The following is an 18,767-nucleotide window of genomic DNA, read 5'->3' as shown; positions in this document are numbered from 1 at the left end:
GCTAGAAAATGTCAGCAATGCTGGTCCCTCTGCCCCAGGGGTGCTGCTCCAGCAGGGGAACATTCTGGCTCCTTCACTGAGGAAACATCACGGAGCTATAGTTCAGAGGGAACTTCATCCAGCCCAGAACTCCCATTTTACAGACTTAGAGAGGGAAGGGCTTGCCCAGGGGCACACACCGAGAGAGGGGCCCAGCCAGGATTTCTGTCTTTGGGTTTTCTGTCCTCACCCTGTCGAGTTCCCACCAAACCAGAGACCTTGAGTAGGATCTCTTGGGGGCTCAGAACACAAATATCTGAGTCAGTGATGGAAGGGCAGGGGTTGCCACCCTTTCCCGACTCAAGGCCAGCCTTTTTCCTGAGCATCCGTCCTTCCCCCCTGAGAAAAGGGCCTTCCTTTAAGAATTAAAGAATGAGAAAATGGTGAGGAGATGTGTTTTGCCCATCTGGAAAAGAGGTCTGACTATCCCAGGAGGCAGGGCCAGCCCCCCGCCCTCCAACTGTCAAGAGACCCGAATTCAAACACGGCTTCAGACACTTACTAGCTGTGTGAACCTGGGCAAGTCACTTAACTTCTGTCTGCCTCAGTTTCCTCAATTGTAAAATAGTGACACCAATAATGCAACTGTAAAATGGTGACACGAATAACACCTCTTTCCTTGGGGTAGTTGTAGGGGCAAAATGAGATTATATTTGTAAACTGCTTTGCAAACCTCAAAGTATTCTATAAATACTAGCCCTTAAGGAGGATGGGGATCAGTGGAGAGTTTAGACGCTGGTCTGATGGAGGGAAGAAGCCCACCACACCGCACACGCATGCCTCATCCAATGGCCAAAGCTACCTTGTTCATCTTCTTCTCCATCCTCAGTCTCCATCATCTCATCTTCATCACTGTCATAGTTATAATTGGGGTCGTGAGTCAGGTACTTCAAGCAGAGGTTGGTCACGCTGGGAATGTAGGGTCCCATCTCCTTGGGACACCTGAAGAGGGGAAGATGGCCAGTTTTGTCCTCAATGGGGAGGGGGAGGGGGGGCTTCTGTTATCCTCCTAGAATGAGTGGTTCCCAGAGGTCTTAGCTAGACTCACTGCCCAACCCCATCCTTTCCTTAGAAGTAGAGAGAACTGGCCCCTAAGGCATAAGCCAGAAATTTAGCTGAAGGGCAAGCTCAGAACTGGCCACAGAATCCTAGTCTCTCCTTTATGGAGAAGGAAAATGGGAGTCAGTGGGTGGCATAAAGTAATTTGTCTGAGGTCACCCAGAGAGTGAATAACAGAGATCCAGGAGTGTGTGGGTACAAAGACTTTCCTACCAGGCAGTTACAGTTTGATTTGAACCCAGGATCTGACCCTAAATCTAGGATTCTTTCCACATTGTGCTTCCCTCTTCTCCCTTAGTTCCTTCCCTTTCCTTCACTGACTAGTTACTGGACCTTTGGCAAGTCAATTAAATCAAAAAACATTTATTGAGCCCCTAATGTTTACAAGAGTTCAGAGAAGGACAAAGACGGCCCCAGTTCTTAAAAAGTGTAACATTTCATAGAAGGGACTCAACACACACACAAATGGGCTGGGCCAATAGAATGTAAGCTCTGCGAGGGCAGAAACTGTTCTACTAAAGCCTTTGTATGTCCAGGATCCAGCAGTGTCTAGCCCAAAGTGGATGCCCAATAAATGCTTCTTGCTTGATCGATTATCATGAGGTCCCTTCCTTCACTGAAATTCCAAGGTTCTGTGATCTTTCGTTTTTCTTTATGGTTATTACTAATGCTGTTTGGCCATTCGGTCGTGTCCAACTCTTCATGATGCCAAGGACCATACCGTTCATGGGGTTTTCTTCGCAAAGAAACTGGAGTGGTTTGTCATTTCCTTCTCCAGTGGATTAAAGCAAATTGAAGATAAAAGACTTGACTAAGGTCACTCAGCTTAGTAAGCATCTGAGGCCAGATTTGAACTTAGTTTTTCCTGACCTAGGTCTAGGGCTCTATCCACTAAGCCACCTAGCTGCCTCTATTATTACTTATAGCTAAGGCTGATTTAAATACTGCTAGGAAGGGGCAGAAGTGAGGGCTGGAAGAATGAAAATGTTTCCAGAGGGCTAGAGAAGGGTAGGGAGAGAATAGCTTTGGTGTGTGTGCCAGGACCACTGTAACCTCCCCACCAGCACACAAGCCCCCACAAGACTCTCAGAGATGGACTCAAACCAGGACTTCAAATTAGGGACAGGCAGGACAGCAGGGAAGCTCCCCTACCTCCTCACAAAGGACTCAAAGCCTTGGAAGCAGTATTCTCGGAGTTCATCATCCTCCACAGCACAGAACTTGACCACTAAAGGGACGATCCTTGGTAGGTGGGCACCTGTAGGATAGAAAAGGGAGAGGGTCTGGGTCTGAGTCCCACTTAGCAGAAGGGGCCTTCTGGCTGCAAAGTGGCCCAGGACTCAGGCTCCCACCAAGCCCTGGCTGCTCCATCCCAGGAGTCCAGAGGTCCAGAACTTTGACCAATAGGTCTAGACTCACTTCAGGGCAGCCCTTAAACCCCAAGTCCTTTGCCTGCCATCCCCAAATGACCAGGGCCTGGGCTGGGAGCTTTCTTCTGCAAGATTCAATGACTTATGAAAGATACAAAGTGAAGGAAACAGGCCCAGGAAAGCAATAGAGATGGATTGAGAAATCAATATATGTTCCAATGACTACAGCAACGAGAATGGAAAGAACAAAGCAATGAAACTAAATGCTAAAGAAGAGATATGAGAAGGAACCCTCTTTTTCTCCCATTATTCTTTGCATAAATGGAGAGCCATGGATGAAGGATGCTATATAGAACACCAAATTTTTTTTTGGATGTTATTTAATTTCTTGGAAAACTTTTTCTACCTTGTTCATACAGATTATAAGGGAAGGCTCTTTGGGAAGAAGCAGAGAGGAAAATATAGTTAGAAATACAGGTGTTATTAAAATAAAAATTATCAATAAAAATTACTTCCCCAAAAAGATGCAATGACTATGCTTTGCAGTCTTCAGGACTGAGAGCCAAGGGGCAGAGGCCAATTGACTCCACCACTGCCCCAGGGGTACGATGTCTCCCCACCTCCCTCCTGTTCCTCTCTACTAGGTCCAGTTCTCTGGGGGCTCAGTGGTTCCCAGAGTGGAAAAGGAGAATCTACAAGCCAAGCCAGCCACTGTTCTAGATCTCTTTTCTCATCCTTGGCACCTAGCTTATGGCACTCTGTTCTTTTCTCTGGAGCAACAAACATGGGCTTGGTCAGAATTTGGGAGATAATAGAGGAGATAATAGAGGAGATAATAGAGGATAGTGTGCTATGGACCATTGGGTCATGAAGAGTTGGACATAAATGAATGACTGAACAATAGCCTATCCCTGGCACTTCTTCCCATTCATCTCCCATCAAAGCCCTTTTAGGTCACTCCCAGAGGCAACGGGAACCCAAAAGAGCTTTGAATGAAAGGTTTAGAAGTAGTTCTGGGTAGAGGAGAACCTGATCCAGGGGCTCAGTGTTCGATGGAACAGCTGGACTAGACGTGTTGCTTAGAATCCTGGGTAATTAGGACTCCTAATAAGCCAACTGTTCCCTGCTTAAGCGACACAGTTTTTAAATGTTCTTCCTTGTATTTTCCCCAGTGTTTGACAGCTTTGCTAATTATAACAGCAGTACCAGGAAACAAATGACTATTTGCCATTATCTTAATTCCTTATTGAGACAGTTTGCGGGGATTTTGTTTTTGTTTGTTTTAAATCTCAGCTGTAGACATTTCCTACAAAGTTGTATTTCTGTACGAAATAAGCTACAGTTTCCATAATGCTTGTTTGCAGAATAAATAGAGCTATTCATTAGAAGAGGTAAAAAAGATGCAGGCCTCAGCTGTTTTCCCTCCCTGTCTTTATGTTCTGGGCTCAAGGGAGCCCACATTTTTCCTTGGCTTGGCTCGGCTCTGTCTCTCTCTTTTTTTAACCATTACCTTCTCTCCCAGTGTCAATTCTAGGACAGAAGGGCAAGGGCTAGGCCAATGGGGGGTTGAGTGACCTGTCCAGATAGGAGAGTCTGAGGCCACATATTTTTTAAGCCTTTCCCTTCTATCTTATTCTTTACTGTATATTGGTTCCAAGGCAGAAGAGCTATAAGGACTAGGCAATAGGGAGTAAGTGACTTGCCCAGGGTCACGCAGCTAAGAAGAGTCCGAGACCACATTTTTGTTTTAAACCTTTACCTTCCATTTTGTCAATATTGCATATTGATTCCAAGGCAGAAGGCTGGTATAGGCTAGGCCAGTGATGGGCAAACTATTCCTCTCGGGCCAGATCCAAGCCGTAGTTTGCCTATCACTGCCTTAAGCAATTCCCTAATCACTACATCTGGATGTGGGGGCATAGTGATTAGGGAGTTGCTTAAGGCAGTGATGGGCAAACTACCGCCTGGATCTGGCCCGAGAGGAATAGTTTGCTCATCACTGGGCTAGGCAATGGGAGTTAAGTGACTTACCCAGGGTCTCTCAGCTAGAAAGTATCTGGGGCCATATTTCAAGCCAGGACCTCCCATCCCTGGGCCTGGCTCTCTTCACCTTGCTGCCCCGCAAGTCCACATTTGAACCCAGGTCCTTCTGACTCCAGGCCTGGCACTCTATCTACTGTGGCACCTCGCAGCGCCCGCTCTGTCTCTTTACCCCAGGAACTGCCCAGTTTCTGGGGGCCAGTCTGGTCCTGGCTCTCCCCTGGCCATTCCATACCCCCACCCCACCCTTCATCAGGGGCTGCCTCGCGCTCCCCCTCCTTCGCCCCCAGAACGCCAGGGGCCCCCATACCGACTCGGTGGCCCGCCTGCCTGCCGATGCCTCCAATACACTGGATGTAGGTCCGGGTGGTGGACACGGACGCCTCGCCCTCCAGCTCGGTCAGCAGCTGCTCCATGAGCTCCGAGAACAGGCCGGGGCTGCAGGTCAGGACCAGGTGGCCCAAGGCGACGATGGCCCGCTTGCGCACGGCCAGCCGGGGGCTGGTGAGCTGCGGCACCAGGCTGTGCAGGATGGACGCGTGGAAGGAGAACAGGGACCCGCCCAGCCTGTGGCCAAGGGAGGGGGCGGGGCGAGGCGAGGCGGTCAGTCACTTTGGGCTCCAGTCCCCGCCCCCAGCACCAGCCGCCCACCGCGGAGCAGCCCCGGGCAAGGGCGGCCCCTTTCCTCTTGGGCACCCAGCCCGCGGGACACCGTCCTCCGTCCACCCCGCCCGGCCTCCCTTCGGGACTCTCCTTCCCAGCCGCCTTACCTGCTCAGCATATCTGACAAGATGTCCAGGGCCTCCAGCTGCACAGACACATCGTCTTGCTTCCCAATGGCGCCCGTGAGCTGGGACGTGATCTTCTTACAGACATTGGCCGCCATGCCGGAGCCTGGAACAGGGAGCAGAGAGGCACGGGGGCAGTGCCGACGGGGCCTGGGCGCTCCGCGTCCAGCTTGGTCGGTACTATGTGAACAGCACTGGCACCCGATAAATGCCTACCTGGGGGGCAACTGAGAGGCTCGGTGGAGAGCGAGTCTCCTGGGCTCAAATCTAACCTCCCATATTTCCTAACTGTGTGACCCTGGGCCAGTCACATAACCCTGACTGCCAACCCTTTCCATGCTACCAACCCGGAATGAAGACTGGTCAACGAGATGACAATGAGCCGTACTACATGGGGTTGCTTCAGAACAAGGTTAAAAATGGATCCTCAATAACCAGGGGGTAGCCCAGGGGCTGGGAGGATATTGAGCTAAGTCTAGTGGGTTCAAATCTGGCCTCAGACGCCTCTTGGCTGTGGGACCCTGGGCCAGTCCTTGAGCCCCAAATGCCTAGCCCTAACTCGCATTGATTCTAAAACAGGTCAGAGGGGGTTTTTTTGTTTTGTTTTTTTGTTCTTAAATAGTCAATAAACATCTAAGCATCTGCTCGGTGCCTGGCACTGTGCTGAGCGTTGGAGTCTAAAGTGACAGGACTGGTTCCCAGCTTCGCTTATGGTCTGGTTTGGTTTCAGGAGCTTGTGCCAAACCAGGAGTTCCCAGAATGGGCCGAGCAAGGCCAGCATCCCTGGGAGGAATCTGTTGGGTTAAAACACAAACCACCCCCACCCCCACCCCCACCCCAGGCTCCTGCTTTCTCCAGCATCATTAAGCCTTCTCACTCCCTGTGGGGAGAGACTTGTTCTTCTCCAACTGGGCTGAACTGAAAAGGCGCCAGATTTGAAACCTGTAGGCTTGAGTTCAAGTTCTGGAATGATCCCTTATTTAAGTCACAAACTCCAAGCCTCTGTTTCCTGCAAACTCCAATTCTTCTTCCATTTTGTCTCATGGGATTATAGCTGGAGGCTCCCGTGAGCTCATGTAGAGCTAGAGGGCACAGAGCCGATTGGACCGCTGGGTCTGGAGTCAGGAAGACTCACTCGTCTTCATGAGTTCAAATCCAGCCTCAGAGGCTTACTGGGTAGGTGTGTGTTTATCTGTCTACCTCGGTTTCCTCATCCATAAAATGAGCTGGGAAAGGAAATGGCAAACCATTCCAGTGTCTCTGCCAAGAAAACCCCACCTGGGGTCATGAAGAGTTGGACGTGACTGAAGCACAAAGAATTATCCCTTTGCCTGTTATCGTTCCTAACAAGAGGCAAGGAGCAGGAAGGAATGGGGTTTAACCTCCCTCAAAGACACATCCTCCTCCCAGGTGCAGATGATGTATTCTGATCAAGAGGAGGCACCCCCAACTGACTGGGTTGATTTGGTTGTGGTGCTTTATCTGGAGGCAGAGGAATGGAGACAGCATGGTGTACTGGACGGAGCAATGGATTTGGAGTCAGGGAGACATGGGCTCAAATGCTGCCTCCGACTCACTAGCTAGTGACCTGGCTGGCCAGGACCCTTTGCTGCTCTCTGCCTCAGTGTCCCCAGTCTGTAAAACGAGGGTTGATGGATTCTCAGACTGCTTCCAGTTCTAAATCTAGGCTCCTAGGAGTACAGAACCCATTTGGCAATGGAGGAACTTGTGCTCCCCCAGGGATCCTAGGACTCTCTCCAGAGGGGCCCGGGCTCGATAAGTACCTGTGGACACAGGGGGGAGTTCGGAGATGACTGTTTTCAGGCCCATGCCAGAAATGTCCCGGAGCTGCTCCTTGTCAGACAGCATGTTGGTGCAGAGGGTGTCCACGATGGTCTCCACCTGGTACTCCTTCACTTTGCCCACCAGAGGGCCCAAGCTACCAAGAGAAGGGAAAGAGTCCTAGATGTGAACAGACATGCTCACCTTCAAATGGTCCCTCCCGGCAGACGGAGGGGAAGAATTAGCCTGAGGGCGGTGAACTCCAGTGAAATTTCCAGATCTGGGGGAAATAATGGAGGTCTTTCTATGGGTGGCCATTGTGTAAGAATATCGGGATCATAGATTTAGAGCTATAAAAGTGCCATCTGATCCAACCTTTTCATTAAAAACAAAAAACAAAAAAAACCTGACCTTCTATCTTAGAATCAATACTATATATTGGTTCCAAGGCAGAAGAGTAGTAAGGGTTAGGCAATGGGGGTTAAGTGACTTGTCCAGGGTCACCCAGCAAAGAAGTATCTGAAGGCAATTTTGAACCCAGGGCCTCCCATCTCTAGATCTGGCTCTCTATCCCACTGAACTATGTAGCTATACCCCCAACCCTCTTATTTATAGGCAAGGAAACTAAGGCCCAGGGAGATGGCACATAGTTATCCAAAATAACAGAGATAGTGAGCTTTGGAGGTAGGATTAGAACCCAACTTCTTTGACTCTTGAACATTCCACTGAGAGCTTAAATGAAGGAGAACATGGAATGGCATCCCTGAGTGGGTCAGTGCTGGGAGTCCACTGTCTACTCTCCCCTACCATATTCGTTTTACTTCCATTTTTATTATCCATCTTATCTCTCTTCCATTTTTACTCTTTCCTTCCTTTTTATTCCTTTCTCTTTCAGTTCAATTCTATCCATATTTATTGTTTATTGTTCATTATTTATTGTTTAATCATTAGGCCCCTTGAGTATTTAGATGCTATAAAAAAAATGGAGATTGAAACAAATGCAATTTATTGGTGGTAATACAGACAATGGCCTCAGAAGTTGATATACAAATACCTGGCTTATAGCAAAGCTTAATAGAGTTCTTAACACAAAAATGTATATTTTATCTCAGAGTGGGATGAGATCCGTGATTAGAATCTGGTATTGGGAAGGAGTATCTTAATCAAAAAGGGACAGATTGGAACAAAAATTTGGTGGAGTATTATTGAGCACTTACTCCGTACTATCAGCCAAAATCGAAGACCATCCCTACACTCAAGGAGTTCACCTTACAATGGGAGAACCAACCCACAGAGGTTTCAGATGCAAGTTATATAGAAAGGTCTCCTGGTCCTTAAGGGAGGACGGATGCAAAATGGATGATGTATTTGGATTTGTTTAATTTCTGTGTCAAGAAAACAAAAACCTATGTAGAGATCTAACTCCTAGAGAGAGAAGAAACATGATGGAGGGCATCTTGGTGAGAATCCATAAAGGAAAATACAGAAATAATATTTTTATTCTTTTTCTTAGTGACTAAGTTTGTTGTAAGTTTATTAGTGACTGAGAGGAAGGGCTGGCATGATGAATAGAGAGGAGTATTCTTCAAGTCAGGAAGACCTGAGTTCAAATCCTGCCTCTGACAGGTTTTTGTGACAGTAGGCAAAACAGTGCTCCAGTTGCCTCTTTGGACTCCTGGTTGCTGGGCAGGTGCTAATACATAATTCATAGTGGAGATAATAGAGAGAGTGTCTTCTCATGGGGAATTCCCTACATCAATGAAATCACAGGCTCCATAAAAACAATAGCTCCTCATGAATGTAGGCCAGATGGAAAAAATGAATGAGTGCCAAAGCAGATTACCAAATTGGCAGGGAGACACGATGCCCACTGATGGGTGACTTCACCTCTTTGGATACGTGCTAGAGTACTCTTTCTGCTTCAAGCAGAGCAGCTAATATAAGATTGATTTGGGTGACCTGGATGAAGATAAATGATGACAAATATACCTTCAAAGTGTTATTTAAAAAGAAAACACACGCAGTACCAAGATTTTCATGGCGGCATTATCTGTAGTCACAACAAAATGAATACGACTGAGACATCCAACAGAGATGGTAAAAAGACTACAGTGCATTATTAATGCAATGGAACATAAAAACCCAGTTAAGGCCAATGGGTCTGAGGAATAAAAAGAAATCTGGAGAGATTTAAAGGAAATAATGAAAAGCTAGAGACGCAGAAGTAGGACAGAACACATGCTAATAACTGTCCCCATGTGAGTCCCAGAGGGAAGGCAACTAAAGGAGCAAAGAATCCTGACAAAGGCTTTGAGGGAAGGTCAGAAGAGCACCAACGAAGGCATAAAGCATCCTCAAAGTCGTTCCATCTTCCAGGCTTTACTGGGAATCTTCATTTATTTATTCTCCTTCACAGGCTCAGTGATTAGAGCTCAAAGGGCTCTTGGAGGTCCATGAGTCCAACCTCTCTTATTTTTCAGATGAGGAAAATGAGGCCCTAGTCAAGGTAAGTGACTTGTCCAGGATCAGACCGGTAATAAGTAGCTGAGACAGGATTTTAACCCCCAAAGCCAGCTTTCTCACCACCTGTATACTGTATTAGACACTGAGGACTAGATTTGGAGTTAAAGGCCCCGAGTTGAATCTTGTGACTGTAGGGAAGTCACTTCAGCTCCTCAGGCCTGTTTCCTCATCTTTTGTTATGTAGAAATTGGTCCAGATCAACAATGTCAGATGAACAATGTGGCTAGAACTAGACTAAAAAGCAACTGAGAAATATTTAACAAAATAAATGAAAATACAACAGAAAATCACGTTAATTATAATGAATGTAAACTGTGATGCTAATAATGTGGAATAATAATAAAAGCAAAAGTAAATAAAAGTAAACATAATAAAAGTAAATAATGTAATATGTTGTTTTTCTAACTCAACAGAAGGCCCATAGGGATCTTTATATATGGTTTAGGCAGCTCCAATTCTGTTTAAGTTTGATACCACTAGTCTAGATAAATTTGAAGTTCCCTTCAAACTCGTAATCTATAATCTCAGAATCCTAAGGAATTAACTAAGTTAAATATATATATATATTTACTAAGCAAATTTATTTTGTTTTTATTGATATAAAATTTTTATAAGATATTTTGATTTTGAAATATGTAATAATAAGTAAATAAATAGACAATAAAAATTAAATAAAATGACAATGAAGAGAAAAGAGAATGACTCAACTTGCAGTTTGCTCATTTTCTCTTCTAGGGAGAATGATCTTTAGACTAGGAGTCTAAAAAGATTAAGAGGAAGTTATCCGGGAAGGATTATCCAGAGGAGAGCCAGAGAGACCCCATAGGCCTTTAGGTAATCGATTGTTATCTCAGTTTTCAAAAAGGGGTCAGATTATTCTTCATAGTCGTAGGTACCAAGTTGTTTGAATGTTGCTTCCCTTGTTAAAATGTGAGCTCCTTGCAAGCAGGAACCACAGTGCTTGGCACATTTACTATTAATTCCTTTTAGAAATGTCTGGCTCTTTGTGACCCCATTTGGGATTTTCTTGGCAAAGACCCTGGAGTGATTTGCCATTTCCTTCTCCAGCTCATTTTACAGATGGGAAAACTGAGGCAAATAGGATTAAGTGACTTGCCCAGGGTCACACTGCTAGTAAATGCCTGAGGCCAGATTTGAACTCAGGAAGGCAAATCTTCCTGACTTCAGACCTGTCTCTCTATCCACTGTGCCAAGAAGTGATCTCTGGCACATAGAAATTGCTTAATCTGTGCTTGCTGATTGATGGATGCCTGACAAAATTCTAGAACAGATCATTAAAGGGATGTTCTGGGAGAAATGAGAAATGTGAACCACTCCATGAGTTAGCATGAGTGGGGCAAGAACAAGTCAGGCCAGATGATGGTTATTTCCATTTTTAAAAATTGGATTTCTAGACGGTAAATGTCCACCTAGATTTCTATACATCTTTTGATCATTTGCCATAGTATTATGGAAAAGATGGAGACACAACCCAAGGGAGCAGACAGCTGAATGGATTCAGAAATTGGTGGAAAAAGCAGGCCTAAGAAACCATGATTAATGAATGGTTCATCATAGATTTGGACAGAGGTCTCTGATGAAGTGGCCCAGGGCTCTGTCTTTGGCCCTGTTCTGTTCCAATATATTTATTAATGACTTGAATGATGGTGTGCTTATGGAACCTGCTGATACCAAAGTTATGTGGGAGAGTGAAAATACTGAATGTCAGAACAGAACCTAAAAACCAGATCAACAGTCTAGAATCAGCGTTCATAACTTTTTTGTTGACCTGGACTTCTTTGGCAGTCTGGGGAAACTTAGGGACTCCTTAGGCCAATATTTCTAAATGCATAAAATAAAACCAGTTATATCGAAATACAGTTATCAGCCTTTTTAAAAAGCAACTTCTTGAACCGTAGGTTAAGCACCCTTAGTTTAGAATGAAGTATTAAATCTAATAAGATTATATTTGGGGACAGTTAAGTGAATTAGTGGATAGAGAACCAAGTCTAGAGACAGGACCTCAGATAATTTCTATCAGTGTGACCCTGGACAAGTCACTTAACTTCCATTATCTAGCCCTTACCTCTCTTCTGCCTTGAAACTGATGCTTAGTATTGATTCTAAGACAAAAAATAAGGGTTTTTTGGTTTTTTTAAAGATTCTTTTTGCCTCTAATAAATGTTAAGCCCTAGACTGGAGTTCAAAAATTCAACATCACAATTACAGGATGAGAGGAGATGGACTAGACAGTTGTTCTGGGAAGAAGCAGGAGTTTTAAATGGATTCATCAGTTGGGACAAATCAATAGTCTGACAGACTGATTTTACTGGGGTTAAAAATAGGGTGACAGTCTTATTGTCCTGTGGCCAGATAAGAACTCATCTGAGTATGGTGTTGGCTTCTGGGTGAGACATTTTAGGAAAATGTTGACAAGCTGAAGAGTGTCAATGATCAAGGACTAACCTTTTCCCCCAGTCCTGGCCACAGACACTCTCTCCTTCCATTCCACACTGAATCCCTAATCCCACCAACCAGCTTGTAAGTTTATGCCATCAGAGAATGTCCACAGACCAACGTAAACCCATTTCTGTATCCCTGGACAAACCATTCAGAGCACAGACTTAGTGGAATCCGGGGAAGAGGGAGGGAAAGGAAAGATCCAAAGTATCACTGATGGATATGAAGGTTAGAAAGTGGGTGTGAAATGTTTCTTGTACGAAAATGCTCAGCTTTGCTGGGTAGGTTATTCTTGGTTGTGAATCCAGCTCCTTTGCTCCCTAAAATATGTATTCCATGCGCTTCATTGTTATAATGTATTGATTAAGGAAATGCAAATCAAAATAATTCTGAGTTACCATTTTGTACCTATTAGATCGGCCAAAATGCCAAAAGGAAAAATGACAAGTGTTGGAGGGGATGTGGAAAAATGGGGACACTAATACATTATTGATGGAACTGTGAACTGATTTGACTATTTTGGAGAATGATTTGGACCTATACTGTACAAGTTAAATTAATGTTCAATACTTAAGGTACTAGTTTTATAAAGTTTATTATCTGACAAGATAGAACCCCGTGATTAAATTTTTCTACCTGTTCAAAAAGCCTGCACCACCAGAACCACTGACAGGAAGAAAAGAGGGCTAGACCCAGAACTCCCCCCAATTTATATCCTGTCTAGGTCAGCACGTAACGACAGGAAGTGAGAGGGGTGCTGGGAATAGTCGTTTTGCTGGGGATCGTAGTTTTTAGGGTAATGGATTCAAATTACACAATACCCAAAAGGGCTCTAAAACTGTGTATAACTTTTGGCCCAGCAATATCACTATTAGATTTATTTCCTAAGGTGGTCAGAGAAAAAGAAAAAGAAGCCATATGTTCTAAATATTTATAGCAGCTCTCTTTGTGGTGGCAAAGAACTGGAAATTGTAGGGATGCCCCTCGACCAATGGCTGAATAAGCTGTGGCATAGGATTGTCATAGAATACTCTGCACCATAAGAAATGATAAACAAGTTAATTGTGGAAAACCATGGGAAGACCTACATGAAATTATGAAGAGTGAAACGAGCAGAACCAAGAGAACATTATATACAGCAACAAAGATATTGTTTGAAGAATGATTTGTGGATATCCACCTCCAGAGAAAGAACCGATAAATAGAAATAAGACATAGTTTTATATATACACATATCCTTTTGTTCACTTCTCTAATGAGGGAAAAGGAATGAGGAAGATAATTAACAGGGTATTTTAATATGACAATTTTATATTTATTTGTTATATTATATATTATATATATACATGTAATATATGTATATTATATATCATATAAATTTGTTATATTGTAACAAATAAGTTAAGTTAATTAAAAAAGGTAAACTGACCAAACTTGGCCATGGAGGGAAAAAAAAATTGGTATTATTAAATGGAGAAACCATAAATGAATCTCCAACGAAACCAAATGGCTAGGCTATGAAGAAGGGGGAAATTATCTTGGCTCAGAATCTTTCAAGTATGGAGAAGGAAATGCATCGGAAGTGTCAAATTCAAGATCCTTCAAAGGAGATTAAACTGTTATTGAGAAATGCTTCACAAAATAAATAAAAACACAAGAGAACAAAGATAATGTTAATGTATAGTTTTCTAAGTCAGTATGTGGCCCACAAAGATCCATTTCTATTTGCGTTTGACATCACTTCTGTACATCATTCCCAGGATTTTGTTTGGGGTCCTCTGCTCCAGCCCTGGCCCATCCAAGCCTTACTTTCCAAACGGGTCAGGGCGAGATTCAGGTACCATTTGTCCCAAGATATCTGACAATGGTGAAATATTGAAGAGTTGGCCATTCTAACATCCTGACTTCCCCATCCTCTGAAAGTCACACTTCAACCTCAACCATTCCAATCTGAACTAAATAATGGTCTTCCCTTCTTCACCCATCAATTTGAAGCATTTTATTTCTAAAGAAGAGAATTCTGGGGGCAGCTGGGCAGCTCAGTGGATGGAGAGTCAGGCCTAGAGACAGGAGGTCCTAGATTCAAATCTGGCCTCAGACACTTCCCAGCTGTGTGACCCTGGGCAAGTCACTTGACCCCCATTGCCCACCCTTACCACTCTTCCACCAAGAAACTAATACACAGAATTTAAGGGTTTAAAAAAAATAAAAAATAAAATAAAATAAAAAAGAAGAGAATTCCCCTTCTTTGCTTCCTGGAACTTTGTTGGTTGGGAGTCATCACTTTCCCCACAGGAGATTCCTTCCTCCCAGGTCTGAGGCCTTTCACTCATGTCTCAACGTGGTTAACTCAACATTCCAGGCTATTTCAGGGAACATATGACCATTCTTCAGATTGCCACTCACCATTTGACTGCTAAATTCTGCACCTCCCCATTCTTATCTTCTAGGAGCTTCAATAACATCTTCACCACCTTCTTCTCACTGTCTTCATCCAACTTAATGGAATCCTTCTGCAGCTCCAACATCAGGTCATTGGTGGCCATGAATCTACAAGGAGAAGAAGCTTTAAGCAAGCTCAACTGGCTTTATGGGAATGTATGGTGGAAAGAGCAGTTAGGAGACAAATGGAGCTTGAGTCTGGCCCCTGACATCTACTAGCTAGGTGACAATGGACAAGCTGCTTCGTTTCTCTAAGCCTCAGTTTCCTCATCTGTAACCTGGAGATGTCTGCCCTTCCTACTTCACAAGGCTACCTTAGAAGACCAAATGGTATTCATCCTTTCATTGATTCATTCAATATAGACTCAAGCAGTGTCTGCTATGGTGCCAGGCACTGTGCAAGGCCCCGGGGAGTCAAAAACAAAAAGGAAACAATCCCTGCCCTCGAGGAGCTTATATTCTACAGCATATACATGGATAAGTCACTGTAAAATGTATACAAAGTAAATTCAGTAGGTGAGTGCAGGAAGGGAACAACGGGGAGGGGGGATCATGTAGGGTGTCATCTGAGCTGATCCTCAATTCTAAGAGGCAAGCTTGAGAGGGATGTATTCCAGGCCTGATGACGGTGTTGGGCAATGGAAGATCATGTGGGAGGGATGAAAATAGGCCAGTTTGAGAGTACACAGAGGGGAGTAATGTGTAATAAAGTCATATAATCACAGAATCTGCTTGCCTTCGCAAAGAAGTGGGAGGGAAGGAAGGAAAGAAGAGATTTTAGAACTCAAAAAAATTTTTAAAAAGAATGCTAAGAATTTTTGTTTACATGTAATTGAGAAAATAAAATTTTAAAAAGAAGTTTTTGTTTTTTTTTTAAATCACAGAATTTGAGAATTGGAAGGGACCTCTAAGGTCATCAAGACTAACCCATGAAATGAATCCCCACTTTTAATATACCTGACAAATGCCTCTCTCTGAAGTCCTTCAAGGGGGAAGACACACCACTACTGTACGCAGCCTGCTCACATTTGGATAGCTCTCATTGTTAGAACAGTCACAGCGCAGCTAGGCAGCGCAAAAGGTAGGCCATTTTTAGACAGATTCATTTTCCTGATTTCAAATCAACCTCAGGCACTTACTAGCTGAATGACTCCAGGCAAGTCTCTGAACTCTGTTTGTCTCAGTTTCCTTCCCTGTAAAAATGAATTAGAGAAGGAAATGGCAAACCACTCTAGTATGCTGGCCAAGAAAATCCCAAACGGGGTCACAAAGAATCAGACACGACTGAAAAGTGGCTGAATGACAACAATGATGACAGTTAGAAAGGTTTGTCTGACATCCAGCTAAAACTGACTTCTGGACCAGTTTCCACCTGCAGGAGGCCAAAGCCTAATCCTTCTACCCAAAGACAGCCCTTTGAGTACCGAAGACACTTGCCTGTGCCCCCCTTTAAGGTTCTCTTCTCCAGACTAAACATCCCCAGGCCCCCGGGTCAACCAAGGAGGCGTCAGATAAGCAGAAGGAGAACAGACAGATTGTTGTCACGACAACCCAGATAGGGGATGGAGATCACAAAACAAAGGCCTGAAAGCAGCATCACCAAAGCCTAGAGATGGGAAATGGGGGTCAGCAGTGTGAAGGGCAGCAGTAAAGCCAAGAAAGATGAGGATGGAGAAGAGGCCAGTCAGGAAAGCAGGTTTTATGACTCCCACTCGAGTTTACCGTATCGGTCCCCCATTCTTTCCTCCTTAGCCTCGGTCTTTCAGAACAAGATGAACTTTCTCCTTCCTCTCCCCTTTACCTGAACCCTCGATCCAAACCCCTTATCTCCTCTGGGAGCAGTTATTCCTTCTCTCCCTAATTTTCAGTCTCTTCTTACCCACGGACACCTTCCCTACCATTTATAAACATGCCCAGATCTTCCCATCTCTTAAAAGAGCCTGTATTTCATTTTGCTATCCTCTCCTGTATCTCCTTTTTCACAACCAAAATTCCTTTAAAAAAAAAAGTTATGAAGTAGTTAGGTGGCTCAGTGGATAGAGAGTCAAGACGTGGAGATGGGAGTTCCTGGGTTCAATCTGGACTCAGACACTCCCTAGCTGTATGACCCTGGACAAGTCACTTAACCTCAATTGCCTACCACTTACCACTCTTCTGCCTTGGAACCAATACTCATTATGATTCCAAGATACAAGGTACGGGTTAAAAAGAAAACAAAACAAAGCACTGTCTCCATTCTACGTTCTCATCTCATACTCACCCCTCAATTTCTTAAAATCTGGCTTACTCATACCAGTGACTTATCAACTGCCAAATCCAAAGGACTTTTTCCAGTATCTTCTGGATTTCTCGACAGCAGGATATTTGTGACTAATCCCTCCTCCTAAACACCCTCTCTTCCCCCCATAAATAGAATGCATGTTTGCTGGGGACTGGGATGGCCTTGTTTTTGTCTCTGTATCACGACTGCAAGCACAGGGCAGGCACTTAATAAATGGTTCTTTTTAGCTGTCCATAAAAATCGCTATATTTCTGATTCGGGAGGAATCTAAAACATCTCCTCATTTTATAGAAATGGAGGTAAATCATTTGTTCGTGGGGGTCCAGGCAGTAAGTGCGAGATTTTAGAGGGAAAGCCAACCCTTCCAACTTGAAATCTGTAGCTCTTTTCTCTGGATCCCCAATGGCTGTCCGTCCCTTAAAGAGTCATGGTGGATAATAGTGTGGTGCAAAGAGCTCTGGATTTCTGAGTGGAGGAACCTGGGCTTGACTCTCAATTGTGCTCCTTTACTGACCCCGGACAAGTCACTTTATCTCTGGACGTGGGGCAGAAAGCCCTCCTCTCCATGCTACTCTTGAAATAAATAGGCTCCGTGTGAGGGCAGAAATGCTATTCAAGTCACTTCTAGCTGTGTCTGAATCCACTGTGGTCTGGTGGAAGGACTGGTGCAGAGGAAAGATGGAGACGCTGGGGAAGGGCAAGGATGGAGAGGATGGACCCACTTAATTCCATTTTGGTATAATCTCAGATCAATCAATAAACACTTATTAAGCACCTACTATGTGTCAGGCTGGAGATACAAAAAGAGGCAAAAGGTAGCCCCTTCCCTCAGGGAGTTTATAATCTAAAGATGGATTGATTTATTGATCATCTCGTTTGATGCTCACAAGAACTCTGAGAAGTAACTGTTATTATTGTCCCCACTTTATAGCTGAGAAAACTGAAGCAAACAATATTAATTACTTGCAAAGGGTCACACAGCCAGGAAATGTTTGTGGCTGAATTTGGATCCAGGTTGTCCTAACTCCAAGTTGAATTCTCTATCCATTATTCCTTTTAGTTGTTCAGTTATTTCAGTCATGTTGGACTCTTCGTGACCCCTTTGGGGGTTTTCTTATCAAAGATCCTGGAGTGACCAGGTTGGCCAGTTCCTTTTTCAGCTCATTTTACAAATAAGGAAACTAAGGCAAACAGGGTTAAGTGACCTCCCCAGGGTCCCTCAGTAAGTGTCTGAGGTTGGATTTGAACTCAAGTTCAGGGACCTCTCTTCTTTGGTACGCTGGATGATGTCTGAAAGCTCTTACCACAGATTTAAAGCTAAATGGCACCTTAAATGGGACCTATCCCAACTTGCTCATTTTATAGATGTTGGCAAGAGCTTTCCCTTACGTACCTCTTCCTATAAAAGCAATGATTCACACAGTTACAGAAAGGTTTACTACAGTTTAATGAGTTTGATTGTGGTTTGGATGTACATTAGGAGAAGGACTGGTGAAGAGAAAAGACGGTGAAGGGGAAGGATGATGTAGAGCAAACGTTATTCCCATTTTACAGATGAGAACAACGAGGCACTGAAAATGTAACAGCCCAGGACTAACACAGCTCTCCCGTCCAGTCGGTCAGTCAGGCTGCAAGCCCAGATCTTTGGACTCCGCTAGACGACAACCCTTCTCTAATACAAGTGACAGAAACGGTTTCTAATTAAATCCTTCCATTGGTTGGTCACTTACTCTACAAAGCCTTCCTTTTTTTTGCCTTTCTCATTCATTCATTCAACGTGTGTGCCAGCCTCCAAACTAAGTGTTAGAATACAAAATCAAAATCAAAATAATCCCTATTCTCCAGGCATCTGCCTTCTCCTGGAGGGAAGGGAGGGGAGCAAACGTGGGAGGGGAAGGCAGCAGGTTAGAAGGTTAGAATACCAGCCTTGGAGTCAGGAAGACCTGAGTTCAAATCCTGCCTCAGATACTTACTAGTGGTGCT

The 18,767-nt window shown here is 44.3% G+C and overlaps 1 protein-coding gene across 1 annotated transcript in view; it reads right to left on the bottom strand.

The window, feature by feature from the left end:
• The window catches only part of CAND2 (cullin associated and neddylation dissociated 2 (putative)), a 51,830-nt gene that overhangs the window by 21,622 nt on the left and 11,441 nt on the right, over positions 1-18,767 (bottom strand). The window contains exons 2-7 of the mRNA XM_044667082.1: positions 14,468-14,611; positions 7,081-7,235; positions 5,279-5,402; positions 4,819-5,075; positions 2,251-2,356; positions 842-981 (exon numbers count right to left, since the gene is read on the bottom strand). Of these exons, the coding sequence (XP_044523017.1) occupies positions 842-981; positions 2,251-2,356; positions 4,819-5,075; positions 5,279-5,402; positions 7,081-7,235; positions 14,468-14,611 (926 nt within the window). The remainder of the gene's footprint in view (positions 1-841; positions 982-2,250; positions 2,357-4,818; positions 5,076-5,278; positions 5,403-7,080; positions 7,236-14,467; positions 14,612-18,767) is intronic.

The sequence above is a fragment of the Gracilinanus agilis genome, chromosome 1, assembly GCF_016433145.1.
Source record: "Gracilinanus agilis isolate LMUSP501 chromosome 1, AgileGrace, whole genome shotgun sequence".
NCBI lineage: Eukaryota > Metazoa > Chordata > Mammalia > Didelphimorphia > Didelphidae > Gracilinanus > Gracilinanus agilis.
The sequence above is the reverse complement of the archived record's forward strand: the minus strand, read 5'-3'. Positions and strand labels throughout refer to the sequence as shown.